This window comes from Schistocerca serialis, chromosome 5 (assembly GCF_023864345.2).
Source record: "Schistocerca serialis cubense isolate TAMUIC-IGC-003099 chromosome 5, iqSchSeri2.2, whole genome shotgun sequence".
In the NCBI taxonomy this organism is placed as follows: Eukaryota; Metazoa; Arthropoda; class Insecta; order Orthoptera; family Acrididae; genus Schistocerca; species Schistocerca serialis.
Genome location: NC_064642.1, coordinates 707,508,856 through 707,534,816, shown reverse-complemented (window position 1 = coordinate 707,534,816; position 25,961 = coordinate 707,508,856). Strand labels below are relative to the sequence as shown.

The following is a 25,961-nucleotide window of genomic DNA, read 5'->3' as shown; positions in this document are numbered from 1 at the left end:
ACCTGCTCTAGAACATTGCTTAATTGTGTAGGGCCCATACCAAACAGGACATGTATGGAGAAGGATAGCAAGAATGACCACAGGTGTGTTTGACCCATGGGAGAGTGTACAAAGATGCTGCAGAAACTGAATGGGCAGACTCTTGAAGATAGATGTGAACTATCCTGAGAGAGACTACTTGCTTTCAAGAACCCACTCTAAATTATGACTCTAGGAATATATTACAACCCCCTGCATATTGCACACACAGGGATTGTGAGGACAAGACTGGATTAATTACAGCACACAGAGGCATTTAATCAATCCCTATTCTGATGCTTCATACATGAACTGAATGGGAAAACACTTAATAACTGGTAAAATGGGACATACCCTCTGCCATGCACTTCACAATGGTTTGCAGAATGTAGATGTGTATGTTTATTTTATTTATTTTGTTTATTTCTTACTCCATTGATCCAACTGTGATCAACTCACAAGGACATAGAGTGTGTAAATGCAAATATTCCAGTGTGCCTCTGCCATGCACTTCACATTGGTTTGCAGAATATAGAGGTGTATGTAAATGCAAATATTCCAGTGTGGGCTTAACAAACAGATGGAAAGACTGACCAGAGAGAGAGATCAACTTGTGAGAACAATCAAGATACGCCTTGAGTGAAATGTGATCCAAATAAAATGCAATGTTGAAGTCTCAGAGAAAATTATATTTACAGTTTGAGCTCTCTAAGGTGACCCTATGAGTCCAGTGCTGTTTAACATCCATAAAGCAGATGAGACAAACATAATAAAGGGATTCTGTATGCAGAGGATATGGTGATAGGATCAACAGTAAGAGAGGAGGCACAGAAGACGCTACAAGAACTACACACTTGGTCAAATGAAAATGATCTAAAAGTAAACAAGGGAAAGACAGTTCAAATGACATTCAGGAAAGGTGGGAAAACATTACCAAAAGCTAATATAGTCCTATACAATGAACCAATACAAATAAGAGTGTGACATAAGTACTTGTGAATTATGTTATGAATAACAGGAACATCTTTCAGCATGCATATTCAGGAAAGAGCATCAGCAGTCATAAAGCATCAAACAATATTCATAACATAACCAGTCTGTCTTCTATTGATAAAAAGAAGGAGACAGACCTAGAGTTCCACAACATGCCAGCCATGCTGGATGACATCTGGACCAAAGAATGTAGGAAACAGAGGCAATTAATAAGACTCACAATGCATGCGTTTCATCATAATATGTCTGTCAACAATAAATTCAACAGACTGACCTAAGAGTGTAAATCTGGCTATGTGGGTAAGAGCATAAAATATTCCACATCATAATGTGTATGAAGAGAATGAAAACCATAATTGGTTACAGCAGAGACTAAAAGAAACTTGTTAAAGCTTGTACATTAATGCTCAATCTGGCACACATTTCTCACTAACAAATTGTTCCAGTTTATCCATAAAAACAAAACACACAAACTGGGACTGCTAAAAAAAGCTCTGTAAGCAAACCAAATTGACACTAGTTAGGCAAAACTTAACAATGTGGAGAAAAAGTATTCACTGATCTCAGTGCTGAGTCATTTTCTCCTTGTCCTTATATACGGGGTGTCACAAAAAGGTATGGCCAAACTTTCAGGAAACATTCCTCACACACAAAGAAAGAAAATATGTTATGTGGACATGTGTCCGGAAACACTTACTTTCCATGTTAGAGCTCATTTTATTACTTCTCCTCAAATCACATTAATCATGGAATGGAAACACACAGCAACAGAACGTACCAGCATGACTTCAAACACTTTGTTACAGGAAATGTTCAAAATGTCCTCCGTTAGTGAGGTTAGATGTATCCACCCTCTGTCGCATGTAATCCCTGATGCGCTGATGCAGCCCTGGAGAATGGCGTATTGTATCGCAGCCGTCCACAATACAAGCACGAAGAGTCTCTACATTTGGTGCCGGTGTTGTGTAGACAAGAGCTTTCAAATGCCCCCATAAATGAAAGTCAAGAGGGTTGAGGTCAGGAGAGCGTGGAGGGCATGGAATTGGTCTGCCTCTACCAATCCATCGGTCACCGAATCTGTTGTTGAGAAGCGTACGAACAATTTGACTGAAATGTGCAGGAGTTCCATCATGCATGAACCACATGTTGTGTCGTACTTGTAAAGGCACATGTTCTAGCAGCACAGGTAGAGTATCCCGTATGAAATCATGATAACATGCTCCATTGAGCGTAGGTGGAAGAACATGGGGCCCAATCAAGACATCACCAACAATGCCTGCCCAAACGTTGACAGAAAATCAGTGTTGATGATGTGATTGCACAATTGCGTGTGGATTCTCGTCAGCCCACACATGTTGATCGTGAAAATTTACAATTTGATCACGTTGGAATGAAGCCTCATCCATAAAGAGAACATTTGCACGGAAATGAGGATTGACACATTGTTGGATGAACCATTCGTAGAAGTGTACCCATGGAGGCCAATCAACTTCTGATAGTGCCTGTGCGCGCTGTACATGGTACGGAAACAACTGGTTCTCCCGTAGCACTCTCCATACAGTGAAGTGGTCAACATTACCTTGTACAGCAGCAACTTCTCTGACGCTGACATTAGGGTTATCGTCAACTGCACGAAGAATTGCCTCGTCCATTGCAGGTGTCCTCGTCGTTCTAGGTCTTCCCCAGTTGCAAGTCATAGGATGGAATGTTCCGTGCTCCCTAAGATGCCAATCAATTGCTTCGAATGTCTTCCTGTTGGGACTCCTTCATTCTGGAAATCTGTCTCAATACAAACGTACCGTGCCACAGCTATTGCCCCATGATAATCCATACATCAAATGGGCATCTGCTAACTCCACATTTGTAAACAATGCACTGACTGCAAAACCACGTTTGTGATGAACACTAACCTGTTGATGCTACGTACTGATGTGCTTGATGTTAGTACTGCAGAACAATGAGTCACGTGTCAACACAAGCACTGAAGTCAACATTACCTTCCTTCAATTGGGCCAACTGGTGGTGAATCGAGGAAGTACACCACATACTGACGAAACTAAAATGAGCTCTAACATGGAAATTAAGCGTTTCCAGACACATGTCCACATAACATCTTTTCTTTATTTGTGTGTGAGGAATATTTCCTGAAAGTTTGGCCGTACCTTTCTGTAACACCCTGTATATCTCAGTATATACTATTTTTCTTGTTATCAATATGTAGGATGAAAGAAAAGCAGATATTTATTTGTGGTTATATTGTTGCCCGTATTGGTGCTTCTTCTGTAACCTAAGCATTTCTACAGTTTTATCCTTTTTGAGGTGTTACAAATTTGATAACTGTTTAAATTATTTTGCTATTTAAAATGATAATGGTCATTCACTAACAATGTGAAATTAGTTTTTTAAACTTAAATTGGCATTGTTTCAAGTTGTTAACAGATCCACCTATACTTCTTTGTGATGAACCTACCACTGGGCTTGACAGCTACAATGCTCAACTAATGATACAGAAGCTGAAATCTCTTGCAGCAAGAGGCAAGATAGTTATCTGTTCTGTCCATCAGCCTTCTTCAGAAGTATTCAGATTCTTTGATCACTTAATACTCCTGGCAGAAGGGAGAGTTGCATTTCAAGGAACTCTTTCTGAAGCAGCTGAATTTTTTAAAAGGTTGGTTTTATCAAGTTTTCTGCAGTGTAGTTCGAATAATATGTTTACTGGAGAAAAAGAAAAATCCATCACATTCAAGAAAAATCCACAAAGGAAAATCCAAGATGTAATGTAACAATATTACGAAAAGGATAGTTTCTCCTCATCCTAAAGCGGAGATGTTGAGTCGTAGATAGGCACAACAAAAAGACTGTCAGAAGTGAGCTTTTCGCCATTGAGGCCTTTTTTGGAAACACACACACACACACACACACACACATACAGTCATGCAAACATCTCATGCACACACACATGACTGCAGTCTGGTTGCTGAGACCTCAGCAACCATAGATTGCAGTCATATGTGTGTATTTGTGTGAGTGTGTTTGTGTGTGTATGTTGTCTATTTAAGATAAAAGGCTTGTTGGCTGAAAGTCTTTTTGTTATGACTATCTGCAACTCAGCATCTCCCCTGTATGATGAGTAGTGACTACCATTTTCAAGAAAAATCAGGCATTAAGAAAGGAAAAAAGTAAATTTATTATATATGGTACACAAAAATGACTGACGCTAACATATGTGCTCCGAAGTGCAGTTGAAGTAAAATGTTTATGGGAGAAAAATATAATATATTCTAGAAAATTTAGGAAATAAAGAGAATTTATTATACATGGTACACAAAAATGGATGTTGATAACATACTGAATAAGGAGATTGGTTGAACAGAAATACATGATGTAAACTACTCTAAAAAAACTGACTACAATTTACTCTAGTGCACTGAAAAGAATTAGTTCATCAGGGAAGTGATCAAAATGTATCATAGTCTACAAAGCAAGAAATAAACAAGAAAAAATACACTATTGTGGAGCTGACAGGTTTGAAAAACAACACAGTTGTATCAACATAAGAGTATATTCATTAAACTTGCTGGACATATTGTTGGGTCAAACTGAGCACTCTTCATTAATGTCAGGCAGCAAACATGTTTTTAACATGTTAAAAAGTATTTGTCCTTCCATTCCATCATAATTTCTTCTTGAATGTTACCTGCTGCCTTTCACTATGTTATGCCAATTTTTTAAAATCTAGACCTCTGTTTTTAGTGTGTCCTAACCATATCCCTCTGCTACCAGCTACTTCTTAGTTTCCACATTTTCAGATCTCATCTACTTCTAGAAATTTTTTGTTACTTTCCTTCTCATTGTGTTCAACTATTTCTTTCTTTACCTGTGGCTGAGGATGAATTTCGCTAAAAATTCATGAATGGCTTTACGCCTAGGACTATTTCCTCTCTTTTGTCTGACAAAGGAAGCTCTCTCTGGTTCTGAAAATATCTACTTGTGCGGCTGTTTGTCCTTTTGTTTACTGTCACCATTAAAAAGAATTTTCTTTTTGGCTAATTTTACTGCCCAGTCCACACAATTGCAGAGGGTGGATATGCTTCAATGTAAGCCTACCAGGGAAATAGTAGGCAGTTTGGAAAAGAATGCCAGTGTGCACTTGGTATGTTTGCTGGGAGTCTGACATGAGATGTGAATCAGGCTCCACCAGTGGCTGTGGAGCAGGCTCCGCTGGTGGCTGTCGAGCACCGTGGGTACAATTGGCTGCAAATTGTGTCTGATTTTGGCATGAATGATGCTTTCCACTTGGGTTCTGAGGCCGTCTTTGGTTCCTTTTGGTGGATGTCTGAACTGTTGTAGGAAGCCACCATCACACACAGAACGCAGGCTAAGTTCGCTACTTGTAACATCATACTCAGGGCTAATTGAAGGTGTCTGACTTACAGCAGAATGGAAGGTCTAAACCAAAGAATCAGATGATTCTGCTATGGTATTGTTTGCAAATTTCTTGACCTCCACTATTGGGTGGAGAGTTTTAGGGTCCCTCTTAATAGAACTGTATGTAGGAAGCAATTAATAGGGTGACAGAGTACATATGATGTGAACATGGGGGTTCTCAGGTTCATCCACTTGGGATCAGTGATGAATTGGCTGCTGAAACTGAAGACAGATCAGTGACATTGTTCAAAGTGAAATTCATACTCACAGATCAGAAATAGAAAGGTTTAATATGATGATAGTAAACAGCTGGAGCATCCTTGGGAAGGTCTAGAATTAATATCATTTATTAAAATAGTAATAATGCTCAGATAATGTTAGGAACAGAAAGTTGGTTGAGACTGGAAGTGAACAGCAATGAAATCATAATTCACATTGGAATGTTTATGGTAAGAATTGGTTAGGCATCAATGGTGGCAGTGTATTTACCGCAGTAGTGAATTTGGTAATATCTGGTGAGGCTATTATTGATTCTAAATGTGAATTAAGCATTAAAAATGGGTCAAAAATGGTAACTAGATGCTTTCATACATCATCTGTATCAGATGATGTATTCTTCACAGAGTACTCTTCACAGAGTACTTGCAGAATTTTGTGAGTAGGTTTCCTAATTATTCTACTGTCAAGGGGGGGGGGGGGGGGGGGGGTTACTGCAAGTTTCCAAGTATAGAGTGGGAAAGATATGCAATCAAAACTTGTGCCAGAGACAAGGATTCATGTGATATTGTTCTGAATTTTTTTTCCACAAATTACTTCAAGCAGATAACCAGCTCATCAAGGTAATGTCTTAGACCTTCTAGTGACAAACAGACCTGAAATTTTCAAACCAGCTAACACAGAGGAGGCATCAGTGATCATAAGTCACTGGTAGAATCAGTGACTGCAGGTGTTACAAGGACTGTTAAGAAAGGTAGGAATATGGTTTTGCTTTACAAGAGTGACAGGATACAAATTGCAGAGTATCTTAGTAGTCAGAACAAAATATTTGGTGCTGAGGATGAAGATATAGAACACAACTGGAGGGAATTAGAAATTATTGTTCACTATGTCTCAGACAAGGACATTCTGTGCAAGGTGTTAAAGGGAAGGGAAAGGCACACCAGGGTTTTTATAGCCATTAGAAAACTTCTCCATAACCAAAGAGAGCTTCATCACAAATTTAAGAGACATCAAAATGTAAATGTCAAACAAAAGCTAGAAGAAGTGACAATGAGATAAGTGATCAATAATTTGAAAAGTGCAAATTTGCCAACAAAGAGGTTTTGGTCTTATGTGGAATCAGCAATTGGTTTGAAATCATCTATTCAGCACATAGTGTCCATACCAGTGCCGAAACAGAATACAGAATTCAATCTTCCAAAATTGTTTCACCATGAAAAATCATAATACAAACCCTCCCTTTAATCATCAAATGAATGCTGAAATGGCAGATATTGAGATAACTGATCACAGAATACAAAAGCAACTACAGCTGGTTTCATTTGATTTTATCAGGGAAGCAAAAACAACATTGATCAAGCCCGCTGCTGCCTGCACCGAAACAGAGCTTATTATGCAGTATCGTTCCTTGTGTCTCTAGTAAAGCCACCCAATGCCCTTGAACAGTGCAAGGAGATCTTTTACCAGTGCTTTGCTAGACAGAATTTCTTCAAGTCTGTTGATCCAAATATTCTGTGTCTTTTAATCTCCAATGCCTTGCATTTAAAGATCAACTGTGATGCAGTTTCCTTGCCACATCACATATCCTACATTTGGGGTCTTCTATTATCCCCAATAGATGTAGGTGTTTTTTGAAATTCCCATGGCCTGTCAATAGTCCAACCATGCGTTTCATTTCTCTCCTGTTCAAGCCCGGGATTGAGAGACTTCTCTTAGAACATGGCTTCGACATCAATACATTGCCAAGTTTTTGCCTTTGGACCTTAGTCCAATTTTCTATGTGCGGTCTCCTTGTCCAGTTTCATAGTTTTATTTTTATCATCACTTTGGTGGTTGTCAGGATAGGATTCAGTCCAATAAATGGTGTCATTGCCCCTATCCTGACCAACCTATTGGCTTACTCATTACCACTAATTCCTGAGTGACCAGGGACCCACAATAGGTTTACCCTATTGTATTCCCCTAGCTCCACAAGGACTTTGTGATATTCTGCCATGATCTTTGATCTTGTTGCAGAGGCTGCCAGTGCTTTCAGAGCTGCTTGGATGTCTGAATAAATGAAATTGCAATGACCTCTGTAGCACCTCCGCAAATTCTCACACACCTTGATAACAGATATTTCTGCTTGAACCACTGTGGCCATCTTCCCTAGAGAGATTGCATTTTCTAGCCTTGGCTACACTCTGTATACCCCAGCCCCAACACCTTGATCTATTTTTGAACCATCAGTGACCCAGACTATGTCCCCAGTATGATGTCAAAATTTGTTCTCCCAGAGCTCTCTACTTCCAATTACTACATTGAAAGGCTTATTGAAGCAGCTGGGAGTTATTACATAGTTGGCTGGGATTTCCCCAACCATATCTATGTCTACCTCACTCAGTATTTTAGTGTGAGATCCTGGATACCCTAGTGAGTTCCAGTTTTTGTCAGTCTTTAACCTCTGTGCTCCAGCTGCTGCCTCCATCTTTACCCATAGGTGTAATGGGGGCATGTCCAGCATGGTTCCCATCCCAGCAGCGGGTGTGTTGCTAATTCCACCTGTAATGGCTAAGCAGGCCAATCTCTGCACCTTAGCAAGCTACTTAGCAGCTGCCTGCTGCTCTACCTTTTTTCACCACACTGTAGCTCCATAAATGATTACAGGTCTTACTACTGTGGTGTGTATCCAGTACATCCTCTTGGAGCTTAAGCCCCAGTTTTTACCACAAGCTCTCCTGGTACTCATTAGAGTACCTTTTGCCTTGGAACCGGTGCTCCTTACATGAGGGGTCCGCAATAGTTTCTCATCCAAGGTTCTCCCTAGATATTTCACTATTCCCTTCACTGATAGAGTTTCATTGAGAAGCTCAAGATTCCAATATGTGTGTTGGATCTGATTCCTCGTAAATGGTACTACAACAGCCTTCTTAGGATTGATCCTTAGATCCTATTTCCTGCACCAGTTTTGCACAATATTCAATGCTCCTTGTGCCCTACCTATGACTGTACTTGAAAATTTGCGAAGTATTACTACGACAAGTTTGTTTCCATATCTCTGAAAAAAAGTACTGTCTAGAGTTTAATTCTACAGTGAGTGCATTCACTACAAGGTTCTGCACTAGAGGAGACAGGGTCCCTCCTTGTGGACAGCCTCTGGTGGTGTGGATTATCATTTTTCCTAGCATCATGGTGGCTTCTACCTTTCTACCACTAAGCATGGCTCTAATCCTCCTGCAAATGGTGGTCTCCAAGCCATGCACCTCTGCTCCCTTAATCATGGATTTGAAGGTCATGTTGCTAAAAGCCCCTTCAAAGTCCATGAAGATGCAGAGGGTTATTTCCTGAAAGTGTAGTGCTTTCTCCACCTTCCCACCAAGTTGGTGGAGTGCTGTTTCACACTATTTTCCTGGTTGGTATGCATGTTGGTGCATGCACACTGAGCAGTTTTTCTCAATTCTCCCTGGATTTGGAATGAAGACAAACTTCACTGCCCCCCAGACATTAGGAAGGATTCCTGCTGCTAGGATAACTCTCAATAATCTGCATAGGAATCATATTAAATTCACTCCTGCCCTTGTTGCAGGAGCACTGGAAAAATTCCAGTTGTACCATTTGACTTGAATGGTTGGAATGTTCCCACCAACCACTGGATTTTACTATGGTCAACACATTCTCTGGCAGATTCACAGTTCTCTCTTGAAATACCTGAAAACCGATACCTTACAGGGATCTCATCCTGGTCTATGTTGTCTGTCAGAGTACATTGAGGAAAATGAGTCTTGAGGAGTAGTCCCAGCATTTCATGTGCTGCCCTTGTATACTCCCCATCCTCTTTCCTTAAAGTTCCTTCTGGATTAGTAGGTATCATAGTGAGGATTTTGTGAGGTCAGGTCTGAACAGCCATACCCTCTACCTCCTCACAGAATACCTTCCAGGACGCCTGCTTTGCTTGCTTGGTTGCAAGATTGTATTTGACAAGAGCCCCCAATATTCTGCCCATTGTCCTTTCCTTCTTGCAAGGTTAAACAGTCTTCATACCTGTTTCCTCTGTGTTTCCAGGCTGTTGTTCCACCAAGATACGTTCCTCTTTGTGCACTTCTTGGTGCTGTTGGTTAGTAGTGAAAAGGCTTCTGGACTAGACAATATTCCTATAGGATTCTACAAAGATTACTTGAAACAACTTACTTCCCTTCTAGTACCAGTTTATTATGAGTCTCCAGAGCAGTTAAGGGTATCTAGCAAGTGGAAAAAAGCATAGGTCATTCCTATTTTCAAGAAGAATTGCAGGAAAGATACTCACAATTGTAGGCCTTTATCACTGACATCAGTCTACTATCGAATTCTGAAACATGTTTTATGTTAATATATTATGAAGCTTTTGCAGAAAGAAATCTCCTCTAGTAAAATCAACATGGATTCCACAAACACAAAGATCTCACACAATTCAGCTTGCTCTATTTCTCATGATATGCAGCACATTACAGCAGTGTAGACAGCGGCACTCAGGTTGATGCCATGTTCTTGACTTCAGGAAGGCATTTGGTAAAAAAGTATGAGCTTACTGATTATTGGACCAGATTTTTAACTGGATTTAAAAGTTATTTGCTGATAAAAACTAAACACATCACGCTTAACAGAACAGAACTGACAGATGTAAAGGTAATTTCAGGAATATCCAAGGAAGTGTGTTTGGACTATTTCTGTTTACAATATATGTAAATGATCTGGTAGATAATGGCCATAAGGCTGTTTGCAGATGATGCAGTTATCTATAAGAAGGTTGCAATGCCAGAAGACTGTATTGGTTTGTAGGAGGACCTGGACCTGCAGTGCATTGATGAATGGTGCAGGGATTGGCAGTTGACCCTGAACATAAATAAATGTAACACATTGTGCATATGTAGGAGGAGAAATCCACTGCTGTACAACTGTACTATTGACAACAAATTGCTGAACACAGTATCTACTGTAAAGTATCTATCAGTAACCTTCCAAAGTGACCTTAAATGAATTGACCACATAAAACAAACAGCAGGAAAAGCAGATGCTAGTCTGAGATTCATAGGGAGAATCTTAAGGAAATGTAACTCATCCATGATAGAAGTGGCTTACAAAACATTTGTCTGACTGATTGTTGATACTGCTCATCTGTCTGATACCCATGCCAAATAGGGTTAATAGAAGAGATGCAGAAGATCCAGCAAAGTGCAGCACATTTCATCAAAGGGTCATTTAGTCAGAATGAGAGCATTACAGAGATTCTTAACAAAGTCCAGTGGCAGATGTTGCTAAGAGGCATTGTGCATAATGAAAAGGTTGACTATCAAAATTCCAAAAGAGAATGTTCCATGAAAAGTTGGACAACATATTACTCATCCTTCATACAGCTCACAAAATGATCACAGCATGAAAATTTGTGTCATTAGTGCTAATACAGAGGTTAACTGACAATCATTCTTTCCACACACCACTCACAAATGGAACAGGGCAGGGATGATCAGTTACTGGTTCTGGAAGTACCCTTCATGAGGTACCATCAGATGGGTTGCGAAGTATTGATGTAGATGTTCAGAAACTTTCCTTTGAAATGGAAAGGCTGCAAGGTCTGAAGGGATATTTGAGGAACTACACAAATACTCAAATACTGTGGATCTGCCACTAAATGCTGGATTGCTTCTTTTTATAGCTGCATGTTGGAATGGGAACAGACTATAGTCAATCTTCAGGAAAACTGAAATTACTGTAATGCTCAAAGCAGGGAAGAGACCCAGACCTTCCACAAAGCTACAAACCAATGGCACTGATCTCCATCACATTCCCATTGTTTGAACTACAGTATTGATATTGTACAGAACAAGACTGGCAACTGATGCACTAACTCTAGTGCAATGAGTTAGATTCCACCCCAATTATAACTAAAATGATCATGTCCTGTCCTTAATTCCTTATTTAGAAACTGATTTAAGAAGAAAGAAAAAATATGTTTTCTTTATAGGCTACCCTATAGCATATGACAACATCTGTAGTGAGCGATTGTAGTGAAGTGCCCTTCCATACATAAAGATCATCTCAGCAGTGTTAAGTGTATAGCAGCACAACCACATGCTAGGGTTTCTTCCTGTTCCAGTTGTATATATGGTGCAAAGAGAAGGACTTCTTAAAAGCCATATGTTTGCTGAACTTAGTCTAATCTTGTCTTCACAGTCCCTGTGGGAGTGATAGGCAAGAATCTGAAGAATATTCTTGCACTTATCACTTAAAGTTGGTTCTTGAAACACTGTAAGTAGATTCTCTTGGGGTAGTTTGCATCTGTACTAAGCATCTGTCATATCAGTTTTTTTAGACATCTCTGTGATGCTCTCCAATTGATGAAACAAACCTATCACCAGTCATGCTGCTTTCTTTGTGTACATTGAACATCCATCTGTTAGTCCTATTTGGTATGCTTCCCACACATTTGAGCAATATTTTAAGATGTAATGCAGTCTTCTGGAAAAAATGAAGTCAATCTATAGACTGAATGTTTTCCAGTATCTTGCCAGTGAACCAAAGTTTGCTAACTGCCTTACCTACAATTGAAATTATGTGATCATTCCATCTCATAACCTATGAATTGTCACATCCAGGTATTTGTGTGACTTGACTGATTTCAATTGTGACTCACTGATGCTACAGTCAAAGGCTACTAATTTTCTGTGTTTTGTGAAGCATACAATTTTACATTCCTGAAAATTTAAAACAAAATTGTCAGGCTTTTCACCACATTTTAATCTTATTAAGATCTGACTGGATATCTGTACAGCATTTTTGGGATATTATTTCATCATAGTTAATTGTATCATCCACAAAAATGCTTGAGTTTACTATTATTGTTTGCACATCATTAACATACAACATAAACAACAAAGGTCCCATACGCTTTCCTAGAGCATGCCTGGAGTTACATCTTCTTCTGTTTATCATTTGCTAGAAATCTCCTATCCAGTCACAAACATTAGTGGGGCACTGAGTGACACACTTTTTGCAAGTCAAAAAATACTGTATCCACCTGATTTCTTGATCCATGGCTACCAGGCTGCCATGTGAAAAAAGTGCAAGTTGGATTTGGTGTGACTGATGTTTTCAGATTCCAGGCTCATTGATATAGAGTGGAGCAGTCTGTTTCAAATAGTTCATTATATTTTAGCTCCGAATATGTTCTAAGGTTCTACAAAAGATGAGATTTGGCAGTAGTTTTGTGGATCACTTCCGCTATCTTTGTTATTCTTGATTTTGATTTGTGCTTCCTTCCAATCACTGGGCATAGTTTTTTATTCGAGAGATCTGGGGTTTATTATTGTTAAAATGGGAGATAACTCAGCTGCAAATTCCATATACACTGGTGTCCAAAATTAAAGCTACAGTAGAAATTTTGCAAGGTTGCTTTTATTCTGCCACAAAACACTATAAAAAGGTGATATCAATGCAGAAACAATTTAAAGAATACAGAACGTAAACAATGGCAATATGCACAATGGTAGGACAAAATGTTCTTCATTTCTTCCAACTTAACTGGTTTGAACACACTTTACCACAACTGGTCAATCAGCTTGATATGCAGTGTGACCACCTCTGGCAGCAGTACAGGTCTGACAACAAAAGAGCATACTGTGTATGATGTCATCAGTCTTATGTTGAGGCAATAAGGTCAATTCTTCTTGCAGAGCTGCTCACAAGTCTTGGAGAGTGGTTGGTGGATGCTGACATGACACAGCTATGGAAGTCAAATCAGGAGAGGAATCAGACCATGCCAGTAACACAATATCTTTGATTTCCAAGAAAATATCAACCACCCATGCTGTATGAGGTCAAGCATTATTCTTCTTCAGTATGAAGTCTGAGCCCACAGCACCTTACAACAACTGTACATGAGGTCACAAGATTTCATCACAATACCTGGTAGCAATCAAACCTTGCCAATTCACCCATACAACTTCACGAAGAGATGTTAGAGTGGCTAGCATAATCCGTGCCCATACCATTAAGGATGCTCCTCGATATCTGTATCTTTGCACAAAGTTTGGGTCCCAAAATTATTTCCATGTTCCCTCCAGATGCAAATCCATTGAGAATCACTCACAACACCAAATTGGGACCCATCTGTGGAAAGAATGTTGGCCTTCTGTTCAACCATCCAGATGGCATGTTGACAACTCCACTATAAACGTTCCTTCTGTGAAGATGTGTCAAAGGTACGCATACAGCAGATCTCTGACAATAAAGGCTACTATGTCAAAGTCTTGCATGCACCATTTTGCCTTGATACAACATGTCAAGTGGGTGGTGTGAGGTAAAATGCCAGTTGCTGTGTAGTACTAAGGTGGTATCATTGTGCCCTTACAGCCAAATAACGCCCTTCTCAACCATGCCCTGGTCTCTGGGACACAGTTTTGATCTCTGTAAACTATAGATGTATCTGAGAAATAACAGAATGATTCACATTAAGCCATTGGGCCATATCAGTTTGAGACTGTCCTGCTTCCATTCTTCCTATAGCCCTCCATTGCAAAGTGTCCAGTAGGTGTCTCCTCTGTGCCATACTGCACCATCTGTGACTGTGCACACAGGGAGTATGACTGTGGGATTACCCAGCAAACACTACCCCATTTGATAGGTGCCCCAACATCATGGTTGGCATGGTTGTCTGTTGACTGGAATACTATCTTCTGTAGTATAGAACATGATGATACAGACATCTGCTGACAGTTTGTGTGATTATATCATGCATAGGATGGGAAAATAGTGGTTTGTTGCTTTAATTTTGGACACCAGTGTAGAATTTTGAAGGAATTCCATTGGGTCCTGCAGCATTGTTTACTTTTAGAAATTTCAGCTGTTTCTCACCATCACTGACACTAATATCTATATCACTCATATATGTAGTGGTGAGAGGAGTAAACTGTGATTAACTGTGAAATTCAAGATAGAACACTAGTGCTTCAGAAAAATTTCCACCAAAGGATTTTGTGCTTTAAATGTAAGTAAATATAATAGTTACACAAATGCTAAATGTGAGCAAAAATATCAATTTACAAAAGGTGATTACCAGTTGTGCCAAAAACTTACAAAGGAGGATTGTACAAATGAGATCATCGCAGTGTAAGTACATAAGATCATATGCCTGAAACATGAACATAAATACTATGAAAGGAATAAGAAGATAGTGAAATGAGGCTCACAAAATGTGTACAACAAACAAAGCATGTAAAGGGAAAAACTGGCCATGCATCTCTCAAAAATACTGCTTTCAATCTCTTTGTCAAAACTGTATAGAAGTATGAAGAATTAAGTATAAACAGTTCAGCAATAATAATCCTCAATATATAACTTATTGCTCATTTCCAAATATGCCAGGAGATGTTCTTTACCCCTTCCAGCCTAAAGTGCTGTTCTTCTTCCAACAGATTTTGATTTTCTCTAACACTTGCAGAAATTTTCTGTCTACTCAACATCTTCACAGGAGATGCAGATGTTTATCACAATTCAAGGTTGTAGACATTTATGATAAAAGAATATAAAAATTGATATCACAGTATAACTATTATTTAAATACCAATGGTGAATGTACTGAAACATAACTCAACAATTTCTGTATATATTTCAAAAAATGTTTCTGTAAATAGCGCAAAGGAATCTTAGTTTCTAAATGAATCTAAGATATCTTTTTGTAATTTTTGCTGTATTTGTCTGTGCATGTTGTACCATCTAATGTGTAATAATGGGTCATTACCATCAGTACACATGCTTCACTAACTAAATTCATGTATTTCTTTACAGATTAGGGTACATGTGCCCAGACTCTTTCAATCCAGCAGATTTCTACATAAAACAGCTCTCTGTAATTACTGATTATGAGGAAGAATGCTTGAAAAACATCAGAAAAATTTGTACTGCATTTTTACAATCAGATTATTCTAAGGCCTTGGAAAAGAAACCTGACACTGCCCCAGCAGAGGTAAGAAATCAGTGTTAATGTAAAAATTATCACTACATGAAAAGAATCTAATGTATGTTTAACTAGCCTCCATACCCTCAAAAAATCAATTTAGCAAGTACAATCTGTTGAACATTACATTCCAAACAGAGAAGTAAGGTAGTAATTTAGAGTGTAATTGTCTCCACACATAATGTATTGTAGTTAAATTAAGAAAAAACAGGGACAACTAAGCAAATTATTTCAAGCAGATAACCCAAAGCACTTTGTATATTAATATGCAGTATCTAGGCATAAAGTCAACAAACTTCCATGCTCATTGGATCACTTTAATTTCAGTGGTAGTATGACTGTATAGAATGGTAGTGCATCTGCTGAAGTTAAGAAAAGTGTGATTCTATCCATAAAGGTAAAATTAGAAGCTGCAGATACAAGGCTACCAAGAAAAGATATTCCAACTGCTTTGTATCATTTGTAAAACTGCTGAAGAAGCTGATACTCTTGCTGCTTAAACATAAAGACTGTAGAGTATTAATATTTGATGATATCAATATGGATAATATATTTAAGAGTAAAATGTCAACTATCTGCTAAATACATTAAGATTTCTTAACTTTTATTACACAAACAAAAATTCTACATGGCAGTTAGTGTACCTGGATAGTGTAATACAAATTTTCTTTTTAACAAAACACAACTTGCTATAGTCAAACTGTGCATATAGCAAATTTGGAAAAACTAGGAGACTGGTTAATGATTTAAGCATAAACTAATTGTTAAACATAATGAACCCAATTAAACATGCATAAATAAGAAATATCAAAAAGCTGGGCAATGGCGGATAGTTCCAAATGAAGTGGTATACAGAGAACTGGAGCCCATACGAAAGAAAAGGATCTCTTTTTGTGGTCACATTCTGAGGACACCAGAAACCAGATTATCAAGGAAAATTATTGAGAAACTCTGGAATTTGAAACAACAAGGAGGATGGCTTAAGGAAATAAGAGAGGATATGGAAGAACTGGAAATAACTCTGGATGATTTGCAGAACAAAACGCCAAATTTAAAGAAGTTGAGGGACACAGAAATAAGATTTAAACCAAAAATTGACAAACGACATACAATGAAAAGGGTATTTACAGATAAGGAACGACGAAAAGCATCGGAACGAATGAAGAGATACTGGGCCACTCGGAAGGGGAAAATACCAAAGAAGAGGACCAGAAATGATTGACTGAAGTGGTCCAATGAGGCCGTAAAAGCAGAAGAAGAAGAAGAAGAAGAACCCAATTAAATAGGGAAAATATTATGACTTATAATGCAGGTATCATAAATGAACAAAAAATTCTTGGGCTTGTTAACTGAAAATTTTAATGCATGTTGTTCTAAATATTACAAGGAAACATAAAATTAAAGTCACTATACTAACATACAAAATCTACAAGAAATGATGTACCTCACATCAGAATAAAATAATAATAATGATGGTAATCCCTTAAGGGTCAAAGCGTACCAATGATGACAAGGAAATGTATGTGAAAGGGGAAAAGATTTAAATGCCTGAAGTTAAAGTAGCAAAATGCAAAGGAAATGGCGTATACATACTGAACTCTGTGAATATTTGCAAAGTTAAATTGGATGACAATGAAATCCATCAGATACCAATTGTACCTAACATTCTAAATGCACATTTCCTAGTCACAGTCAACTGATACCAACATAGAAGATAGAAGTAAGGCAGAGACACTACTGTCAGGACTAAAAAACAAACTAACAGACAGCTTTCACTTGATTTGTGTGTGGAGAATGTAAGTCAAATGGTCATTTGCTAAGCTCAGAAATTCTATATTACAGGATTACCATGGTTCCTCAAATTATCTTATTAAATACATAAGAAAATAAATTTTACTTCCATTGACTAAGCTAATTTGTAAAATATTAAATGAAGACAATTATCTACAATGTTTCAAAATATCTATAGTTCTATCAGTTTATAAGACAGAAGATGTAGCATCTCTGGATAACTATTAACCTATTTCACTTACGCCTATAATATAAAAAATTTAGAATACAGGAAGTATAAGCAGCTAAGAAAGTATTTTGAATTTACAAATATACTTACCTCCTCAGAGATCCAGCCTATCAACAGTCAAACCAGTTGAAAAGTGGTGGCAAATGCATTTATTTTTAAAATAAATATATAATCTTTGCAGCACTTTTTGATATAAGAAAAGCAATTGATGTGATACTAGTATCCCATAATGATTTTGTCGGAAAACTTCAGTACTTTTGAGTAGGAGAGAATTCAGCCCTTCTTAAGCAACAGCAAGCATCTAATTAACATAAAAAGTAGTTACAAACAGTGTACCTCACAGATAGATTCTTGGATCTATCCTGTTCATTATTGATGTAAAAGATTTACTTACAATTGTGTCATCTACACTGTGCTACACTGAAATCACAAAATACTAATCACATGTGATACCATCCTTAAAAATGTGCAACACAGAATGATGGCGCCGATGAAGAAATATATCAGTTTGGCCAGGTTAATGTATTACAGATAAAGACAGTAAAACTAGAGGCATTGTATTGAGTCTGAATCATTCCAGTCATGATAATAAAACAATCACACTACCAAAATTTCCCATAGGCCAAAAACACAGCTGGGGTATTAATGCTGTAAAAGTATGTGACAGACTGGTACATGTGGTCTGTCTGCATTAGTAAGTAACTAATATATATGCATATTTCTTGTTCTCCCACTTCCATTGGAACTATGGGATATCAATATAAATTCCCCATCAGTTCTGTTTGTGGACGATACTTCTGTTTCAATTGAAGATGATGCAGAAAAAATTCAGAGCTCCATTGTGAGCACAATGGGTGCTCTAGAAAACTGGTTCCAGTTAAATGGCTTGAAACTGAACATTGCAAAAACCAATATGGTACATTTCAAAACCAAACATTTGAAATGTGTAGATCTTAAAATACATCATCACAATAATCCTATGGAAGAAGTTAACACAGTCAAATTCCTAGGACTAAATGTGGACAACAACTTAAACTAGAGTAAACATATTGAGTTCCTATCAAATAAACTAAACAGCTTGGCATTTGAAATGCAAATGCTAGCAAACTCTACTGACATGAGTACACGAAAAATAGCATATCATAGTTATTTTGAATCTGTCATTAGGTATGGTATCATTTTCTGTGGAAATTCAAGTAGTGTATCTCGAATACTGAAACTGCAAAAGAAAATTATAAGATACATGTGTAGTGCACAACAAACAGAATCTTGTTGCCCATTATTTCGGAACCTGCAAATCCTAACAGTTCCCTCCATATACATTTATGAAATTATAATCCTTGTACACAGCAGACAAAAATTATTTGAGGAAAATCATTTTAACCACACATACAACACAAGAAATAAAAATAATTTTATGTTACCCACACACTATTTGAAATTATATGCACGAACTCCACAGTATATAGGGATGACAATACATAACAAGCTAATGGGCAAAAATATATTTAATATGAAGCCAGAGAGTCTAAAAATAAGGCTACAGCAGATTCTGTGGGAGAAGTGCTACCGTTCAGTAGAAGAATTCATGGAGGATGACATGATAATTTGAGCAAGGGGTAATTAATTGTTAGTCTTTTATTGTATGTGTAACAAAATTGTATTATTATTATGATACCATTTGTTAAAATCAGTTCTTGTAATTAAGTGTTAGTTTTTTTATTATATGTGTATTTTTATATTGTATTATTTTTATGGTACCATTTGTTAAAATCAAATGTTGGATGTATATGGTAAAACTTCACCAAAATTTTGACGTGTCCCCTGTACCTGAATCAAATGATTTAGATTATGTACATTATGAGACTAATAAACCACAATTCACAATTCACAAGATAATTCTGTAGGTTTGAAGTTTGTGTTGATGTAACAGTAGAAAGCTATCAGGTGCATCACAGCACCTAGAGCGTGTAAATCATGTAGGTATTATTTCAGACAAATGAATATGACAGTACCTAGTCCATTTAGACACCTGTGTGCAAAACTTAATTATGATAGTAACTTCTGCGTGATGTGTCACTGCCGAGATGCATAGTTCAATGAAACTTGGACCATACATAAGAAAGGACTACCACAGTATAGTACAGAAAGTAACTGAAAGAGATATGCGATGAGACTAACAGATATGACACTTTTATTCAAAGACAACAATTCACTGAAGTCACAATACAATGATTTATGATGGCCCTCTGGACATTATTAAAGGTGGGATATGATTCTTAATAGCTTGTGTGATCACCTTAGGTGGCAATGCATGCTCTGTAATGTGCTACCATGTAACCACAAAGATGGTAAGAAGTTCTTATAGTAGGACATTACATTTCTCCACCAGCAGAGTTGAGAAATGCTGGATGGTCATTGGTGCATGCGGACATGCTGCAATACATCTCCTCGCTGCATACCACACATGTTCTGTGGAATTTAAGTTGGGGGAATGGGCAGGCCAATCTATTCGTCAAATACCTCCTAGTTCCAAGAGCTCCTCCACCCATACAGTTAGATGCAATCATGCACTGTCATCCATAAAAATGAAGTCAAGGTCAAATGCACCCATGAAAATATGCACATGAGGAAGCAGTACAGTGACACAATCGTGACTGGTGAGTACACTATGTTCAAAGATTCAGAGGTCAGTACATCCAGGCAAAATTATGCCTCATCACACAGTGACATCTGGACTGCCAAAACGATCGTTTTCAAAAATGTTCCTAGGTGCATTATGTAACCCCATATGGCAAGAGGTAGCAACGTGTAATGCACCCAGAAACATTGTTGAACATGACTGTTTTGGTGGTCCAAGTGTTGTGGTGGGGAGGCTTGATGTTACATGGGTGTACTGACCTCCAAATCTTTGAACATGGCACACTCACTGGTCCACATTACTATACTCCTTTCTCATTCAACCCTGACTTCATTTTTGTGGATGACAATCTCCAACTGCATTTAACTGTGCAGGAGAGAACATACTTGGTGAACAGATTGGCCTTCCCATTCCCCCGCTAAAATCACATTGAGTGTGTGTAGGATGAATTGGGGAGACACACTGCAGCATGTCCACATGCACCAATAACCACTAAACAGTTGTCAGTGGTGCTGGCACAGGAATGGAATGCCCAACTACACAAACTCCTCACCAACCTTGTGGCCAGCATGAGAGTACATTACAGAGAATGCATTGGCATCCATTGTGGTCATGTACTCTATTAAGAACTGTCTTCCACCTTTTGGATTGTCCAGGGGACCATTATAAATTGCAATGACTCCAGTGCAGTTATTTTCTTTGAATAAAAGTGTCATTCCTGTCAATCACATTTCACATTTATTTCAGTTACCTTATTTACCATATTGTACCAGTTCTTGTTATGTATGGTTCAAGTTCCTTCAAGCTATATTACTTGGCAGTGACACATCATGTGGAAGTTATTTTTTGCACATCAGAGTATGTAAATGCTTTGCGTTTGTTAAAAGCAACAGAAATAAGTATAAAATAAGGATGTCAGTTTGCAACATTAAATTTACGTGCCATATGCTAGGCTAACAGAGACTTTCATAATGTTGTCATAGACTTGTAATAGCTACAAATATCTTAGGTTTTTATACTTCAGCAAGTATTGTGAAAGTGTCTACACAGCTTCAGTAAATAGATTTAAAAGTAGAGTTGCAAAATGGATGAGAAGTAAAAGTTGTTAATTTACTCAAGAATTCTAGGAGTTATCTATGTTTTTATGTTAATGAACTAAGGATAAACCACAGACTGAATTATGTAACCATATCTTAATTTATGTATCTATTTCATACTAATTTTTTGTACTTATTGTCATTCACTTAGGTATTTAACTATCTCTTGGACAAGGCAGATTGAAATTTAAAATGTTCAAAGGTGAATAAAGTTTTTGATATTAATTTTTTACCAATTTTATTTTCAGCTTCCCATGGAACTTAGTAATTATACAAAAATGTAAGTATAAAACATGCATTCTAACTCTTTCTTTCAAGACTAAATCAGTTACAATACAGAACTGTGTTAAATTACCTGAGACATAATGACTGAAATTATTTTGAAGGTTTTGGTACCAACTTTTGATGATATCTAAGCAGTAATGAAACAAATTGTTGCAAGTGAATAATTTGTTCTGAACTGAGACTTAATCAGAATCACCTGCCTTTTACAAGCAGTATGTTCCCTATAGCACTATCTGAGCACACCTAATAGTTCAGGATGTTACTCGTTTTTCTACATTCCTTCAAAGTTCCACAATCACTTTCTCGCTGTACTGATGAACTAGCACAATTTGGAGAAAGAAAACAGAAAGTTCAGCTTAAACACAGTCTAAGGAATCTCACTGATATCATATGTCCACTAGGTCATTTACGAGGGTCACTCCAAAAGAAATGCACACTATTTTTTTACAAATCCATCTTTTATTCTGCATGTTTGAAGGTTTTACAGTGTGCAGATACATCCTTTAGGAACAATATTTCATTTCTCCACATAATTTCCATCCCTCTCAACTGCCTTATGCCATCTTGGAACCAGCACCTGTATACCTGCACAGTAAAATTCTGGACCAACCTGCTAGAGCCACTGTTTGGCAGCATGCACAAGGGAGTCATCATCTTCAAACCTTGATCCACAAAGAGAGTCTTTCAGTTTCCCAAAGACATGATAGTCACATGGAGTCACATCAGGACTGTAAGGCAGGTGTTTCAGTGTTGTCCATCTGAGTTTTGTGATCATTTCCGTGGTTTCTTTACTGACATGTGGCCGAGCGTTGTCATGCAACAGCAAAACATCCTGCTTTTGCCGATGTGGTTGAACACGAATCAGTCAAGCTTGAAGTTTCTTCAGTGTCATCACATATGCAACAGAATTTATGGTGGTTCCACTTACCATGATGTCTACAAGCAAGAGGCCTGCCACTGTGAGGACAATCCTCAATATTGCTGTGCCCGCTTTCATCACGTAACCTGCTTGCTCACCAACTAACTGTACTGCGATCGACAGCAGCATCTCCATATACCTTTTTCAACCTCTTGTGGATGTTTCCCACTGTCTTGTTTTCACAGCACATGAATTCTATGACAGCATGTTGCTTATGACGAATGTCAAGTGTAGCAGCCATCTTGAAGACATGCTGTGATGGTGCCACTCATGGGAACAGGTTGAACTAAATTTGAAAACAAGTGGGAAGGATGTATCTACACACTGTAAAACTTCCACACATGCAGAATGAAAACTGTATTTTCACAAAAATAGTGTGCATTTCTTTTGGAGTGACCCTCATATATATAAATACTATGAATAATAAATGCTGTATCACACATCCCTGAGGCACAAGTAGTGGTACTTTCACTTCAGTCCTAATAGATGTCTAATCTGTTAGTAGTTTATGTGTGGAATTGTGCTGAAGCCTTTCTAGAAGTTAAGGGACGTGATAACAACTTATTCATTGGTTTCTACAGCCTTCTGGACTGGGTGGAATGACAAATGAATGAAGTCAGCTGTAGGTCACATAGCCAGTACTTGTACTATCTATCACAGATGCCACACTTTCTTAATAGAATCACTGATTTCCTTCGTTACTTTATTCTAGGTGATCAGTTAGATCAAGCTGGGCTCATTGCACGGTCACCTCAGTCACTGAGCCCTCTTTTTACTTTTGGAGATTTATTGAAGCTACTTTTTGTACCAACTTAATTAACTACATATGCTGAGAGCATAACAAGATTTTGTGGATTATCTAAAGAAGTTACACCTGACATGCTGCAGCAAGCCTTGAAAGAGATTGAACTGATTTAGGATATCTGCTGAATTTCCACTTTAAGTCACATCAAAATCTTATGGAACTATACATTATGAAACTGATGTATTTTCTGTTTCTAGTATTTATTTTATGGGTATAGAGCCATGGTGAAAGGCATAATCTCTGCCTGAGGTTACATTTTTAATGCTGGAGACATCAGAAACTTTAATGTCTCAGAGAGTTGTTACAATCTCAAACAAGCTCAGCAAAATGAACAGTTTGGCTTGCTGAACTTGTCTGACACTGTAACAGCTCTATGAGTTATTAAAGCTTTTTATGATGTCTCCAGCATTGGAAGACAAAGCTTCAGGCAGATGACTTTGCCTTGGACCATGGTCTTATGCCCATAAGACGAATATCAGCAATAATGCAAAGACTGGGTGTAAAAGCCTACATTCTGTGATTGATGTACTTCACTGAAACTTGCCACCATATCTGTCTTTGTTGGTTTTCATAGTAAATTTATATACAAAGTCAAAGTTTTGAGATTCTTATTGAAGAAGTCTGTACAACTCTTGATCATTGTAATCCTTCCTATGATCAAGGTAACTGTTTGACAAATAACATTTATTTGAATTATTCATCAAAAGAAAAACTTTTGAGTGAGCTAGCTTCACAAATTGAAGGGGAGTCAGAAAGCTGATTTAGTAATATAATTTGTGTGATGTGTGGAATATTAACTGGCAATAATGTTGTATGAGTATTAGTCTGAAGAAACTCTCAGATTCAGAGCAAGAGTTAGAAATGGAGGCAGGGAAAACATGATGAATAGTTATAGAGATATCACTACCTCATAGGACCACCTATATCACTAGTACACCACTATCATTCCCAGAGTAGTTACCTGAGCTCTAGCTATAATTGGGGTGTTTAAAGTATGGTCATGATAGCATTGATTTCATCAATACAATTTAAACTCACTGAATCTCCTTACCGAGTGAAGTGGTGCAATGATTAGCACACTGGACTTGCATTCAGGAGGATGAAGGTTCAAACCCGCATCTGGGTATCCTGATTTAGATTTTCTGTGATTTCCCTAAATCACTTCAGGTGAGTTCCAGGATGGTTCATTTGAAAAGGGCACAGCCGACTTCCTTTCCCATCCTTCCCTAATCTGATGGGATCAATGACCTCGCAGTTTGATCCCCTTCCTCAAACCAACCAGCCAAGTCTCCTCAGCATGCTGAAGCCTTCATATACATGTATCAAACCCCATGGAAGTTTAGTAGCCAATTTTACCAAGTCAAAATGATTCCTAATGCAAACTGACATTGTGTGTTCGTAGATTCTCCCGGCAAATGAGATGCTTGAAGGTCTCTCGGGCATGCAGCCGGGTTGACTGGTCATTATTGAATGAATTTTTGACAGCGTAACATGCCATCATCATCAGGTTACTCCTGTTGACTGACATCCTAGGCCGGCGGGTGGTGTGGTATATATACCTGTCGCCTCTCCCCTCCACTGACTCTGCGTCTGGACCGAGGGATGTGCAGGCTGCAGTGGTGGGGGTAGCTTGCACTGACGAGATGACTGATGGGCGTCAGTACGCGTGCCGCCTTCGGCGGGTGTGGTGCCCCTTTTCCGTTGCTCCTGCAGAACTTTTATTGCTGGATTCCACGCTTGGCTGAGTTGAAATCCGTTGTCCTTGTTAATAAGGTTCTCGCGCAGCCAGATTTCAATTGCTTCCTTGTATACACAGTCTCAAAAGTGGGATGTGTTGTGTAGGACTTCTGTGTTCTCGTATTCCATACAATGATTTGTCTCAAAGCAATGTTCTGCGATGGCAGATTTTGTAGGCTGTTGGAGATTGGTGTGCCGTTTGTGTTAAGTACACCTTTCCTTGATGGTGCGAATGGTTTGCCCCACATATGCTTTCCCACACTTGCACGGTATGAAATAAACTCCAGATTTCCGGAATCCTAAATCATCCTTCACTGTCCCTACAAGGGACTTTGGCGGCGGGTGGTAGACGCATTTGATGTTATGACGTCCTAGAATCCTGCCTATTTTTCCAGATACGTTGCCCACATATGGTATGTAGGCTGTCGCTTTTGGTGGATCATCATCAGGTGTCGGCTGTGGTGTGGTCTTCTGCTTGAAGGCACGTCGAATTTGGCGGTCACTATAGCCGTTCTTCTGGAACACATCCTTGAGGTGATCTAGTTCCAGTTTTAAGCTTTCTTCGTCGGAGATCACACAGGCTCTGTGAACCAATGTATTTAGTACTCCTTCTCTTTGTGACGGGTGATGACAGCTGGAGATGTTATGCCGTCGAAAATTCGTTCAATAATGACCAGTCAACCTGGCTGCATGCCCGAGAGACCTTCAAGCAAAATGACATTATTTATATTGCAAAAAGCTGGAACTTATGACACTACAAAATGCAGAAAGGCAGTAATATATTTCATTACTTCAATTTTGCTTATCTATGGTATGGACAGTTCTGGCAGAA

General features: G+C 38.3%; 1 protein-coding gene across 1 annotated transcript in view; it reads left to right on the top strand.

Annotated features, from left to right (window-relative positions):
- LOC126482188 (protein scarlet-like) overlaps positions 1 to 25,961 on the top strand; it is a 93,041-nt gene that overhangs the window by 12,508 nt on the left and 54,572 nt on the right. Inside the window, exons 7-9 of the mRNA XM_050106167.1 lie at positions 3,441 to 3,679; positions 15,457 to 15,634; positions 21,632 to 21,663. Coding sequence (XP_049962124.1) covers positions 3,441 to 3,679; positions 15,457 to 15,634; positions 21,632 to 21,663 — 449 coding nt within the window. The remainder of the gene's footprint in view (positions 1 to 3,440; positions 3,680 to 15,456; positions 15,635 to 21,631; positions 21,664 to 25,961) is intronic.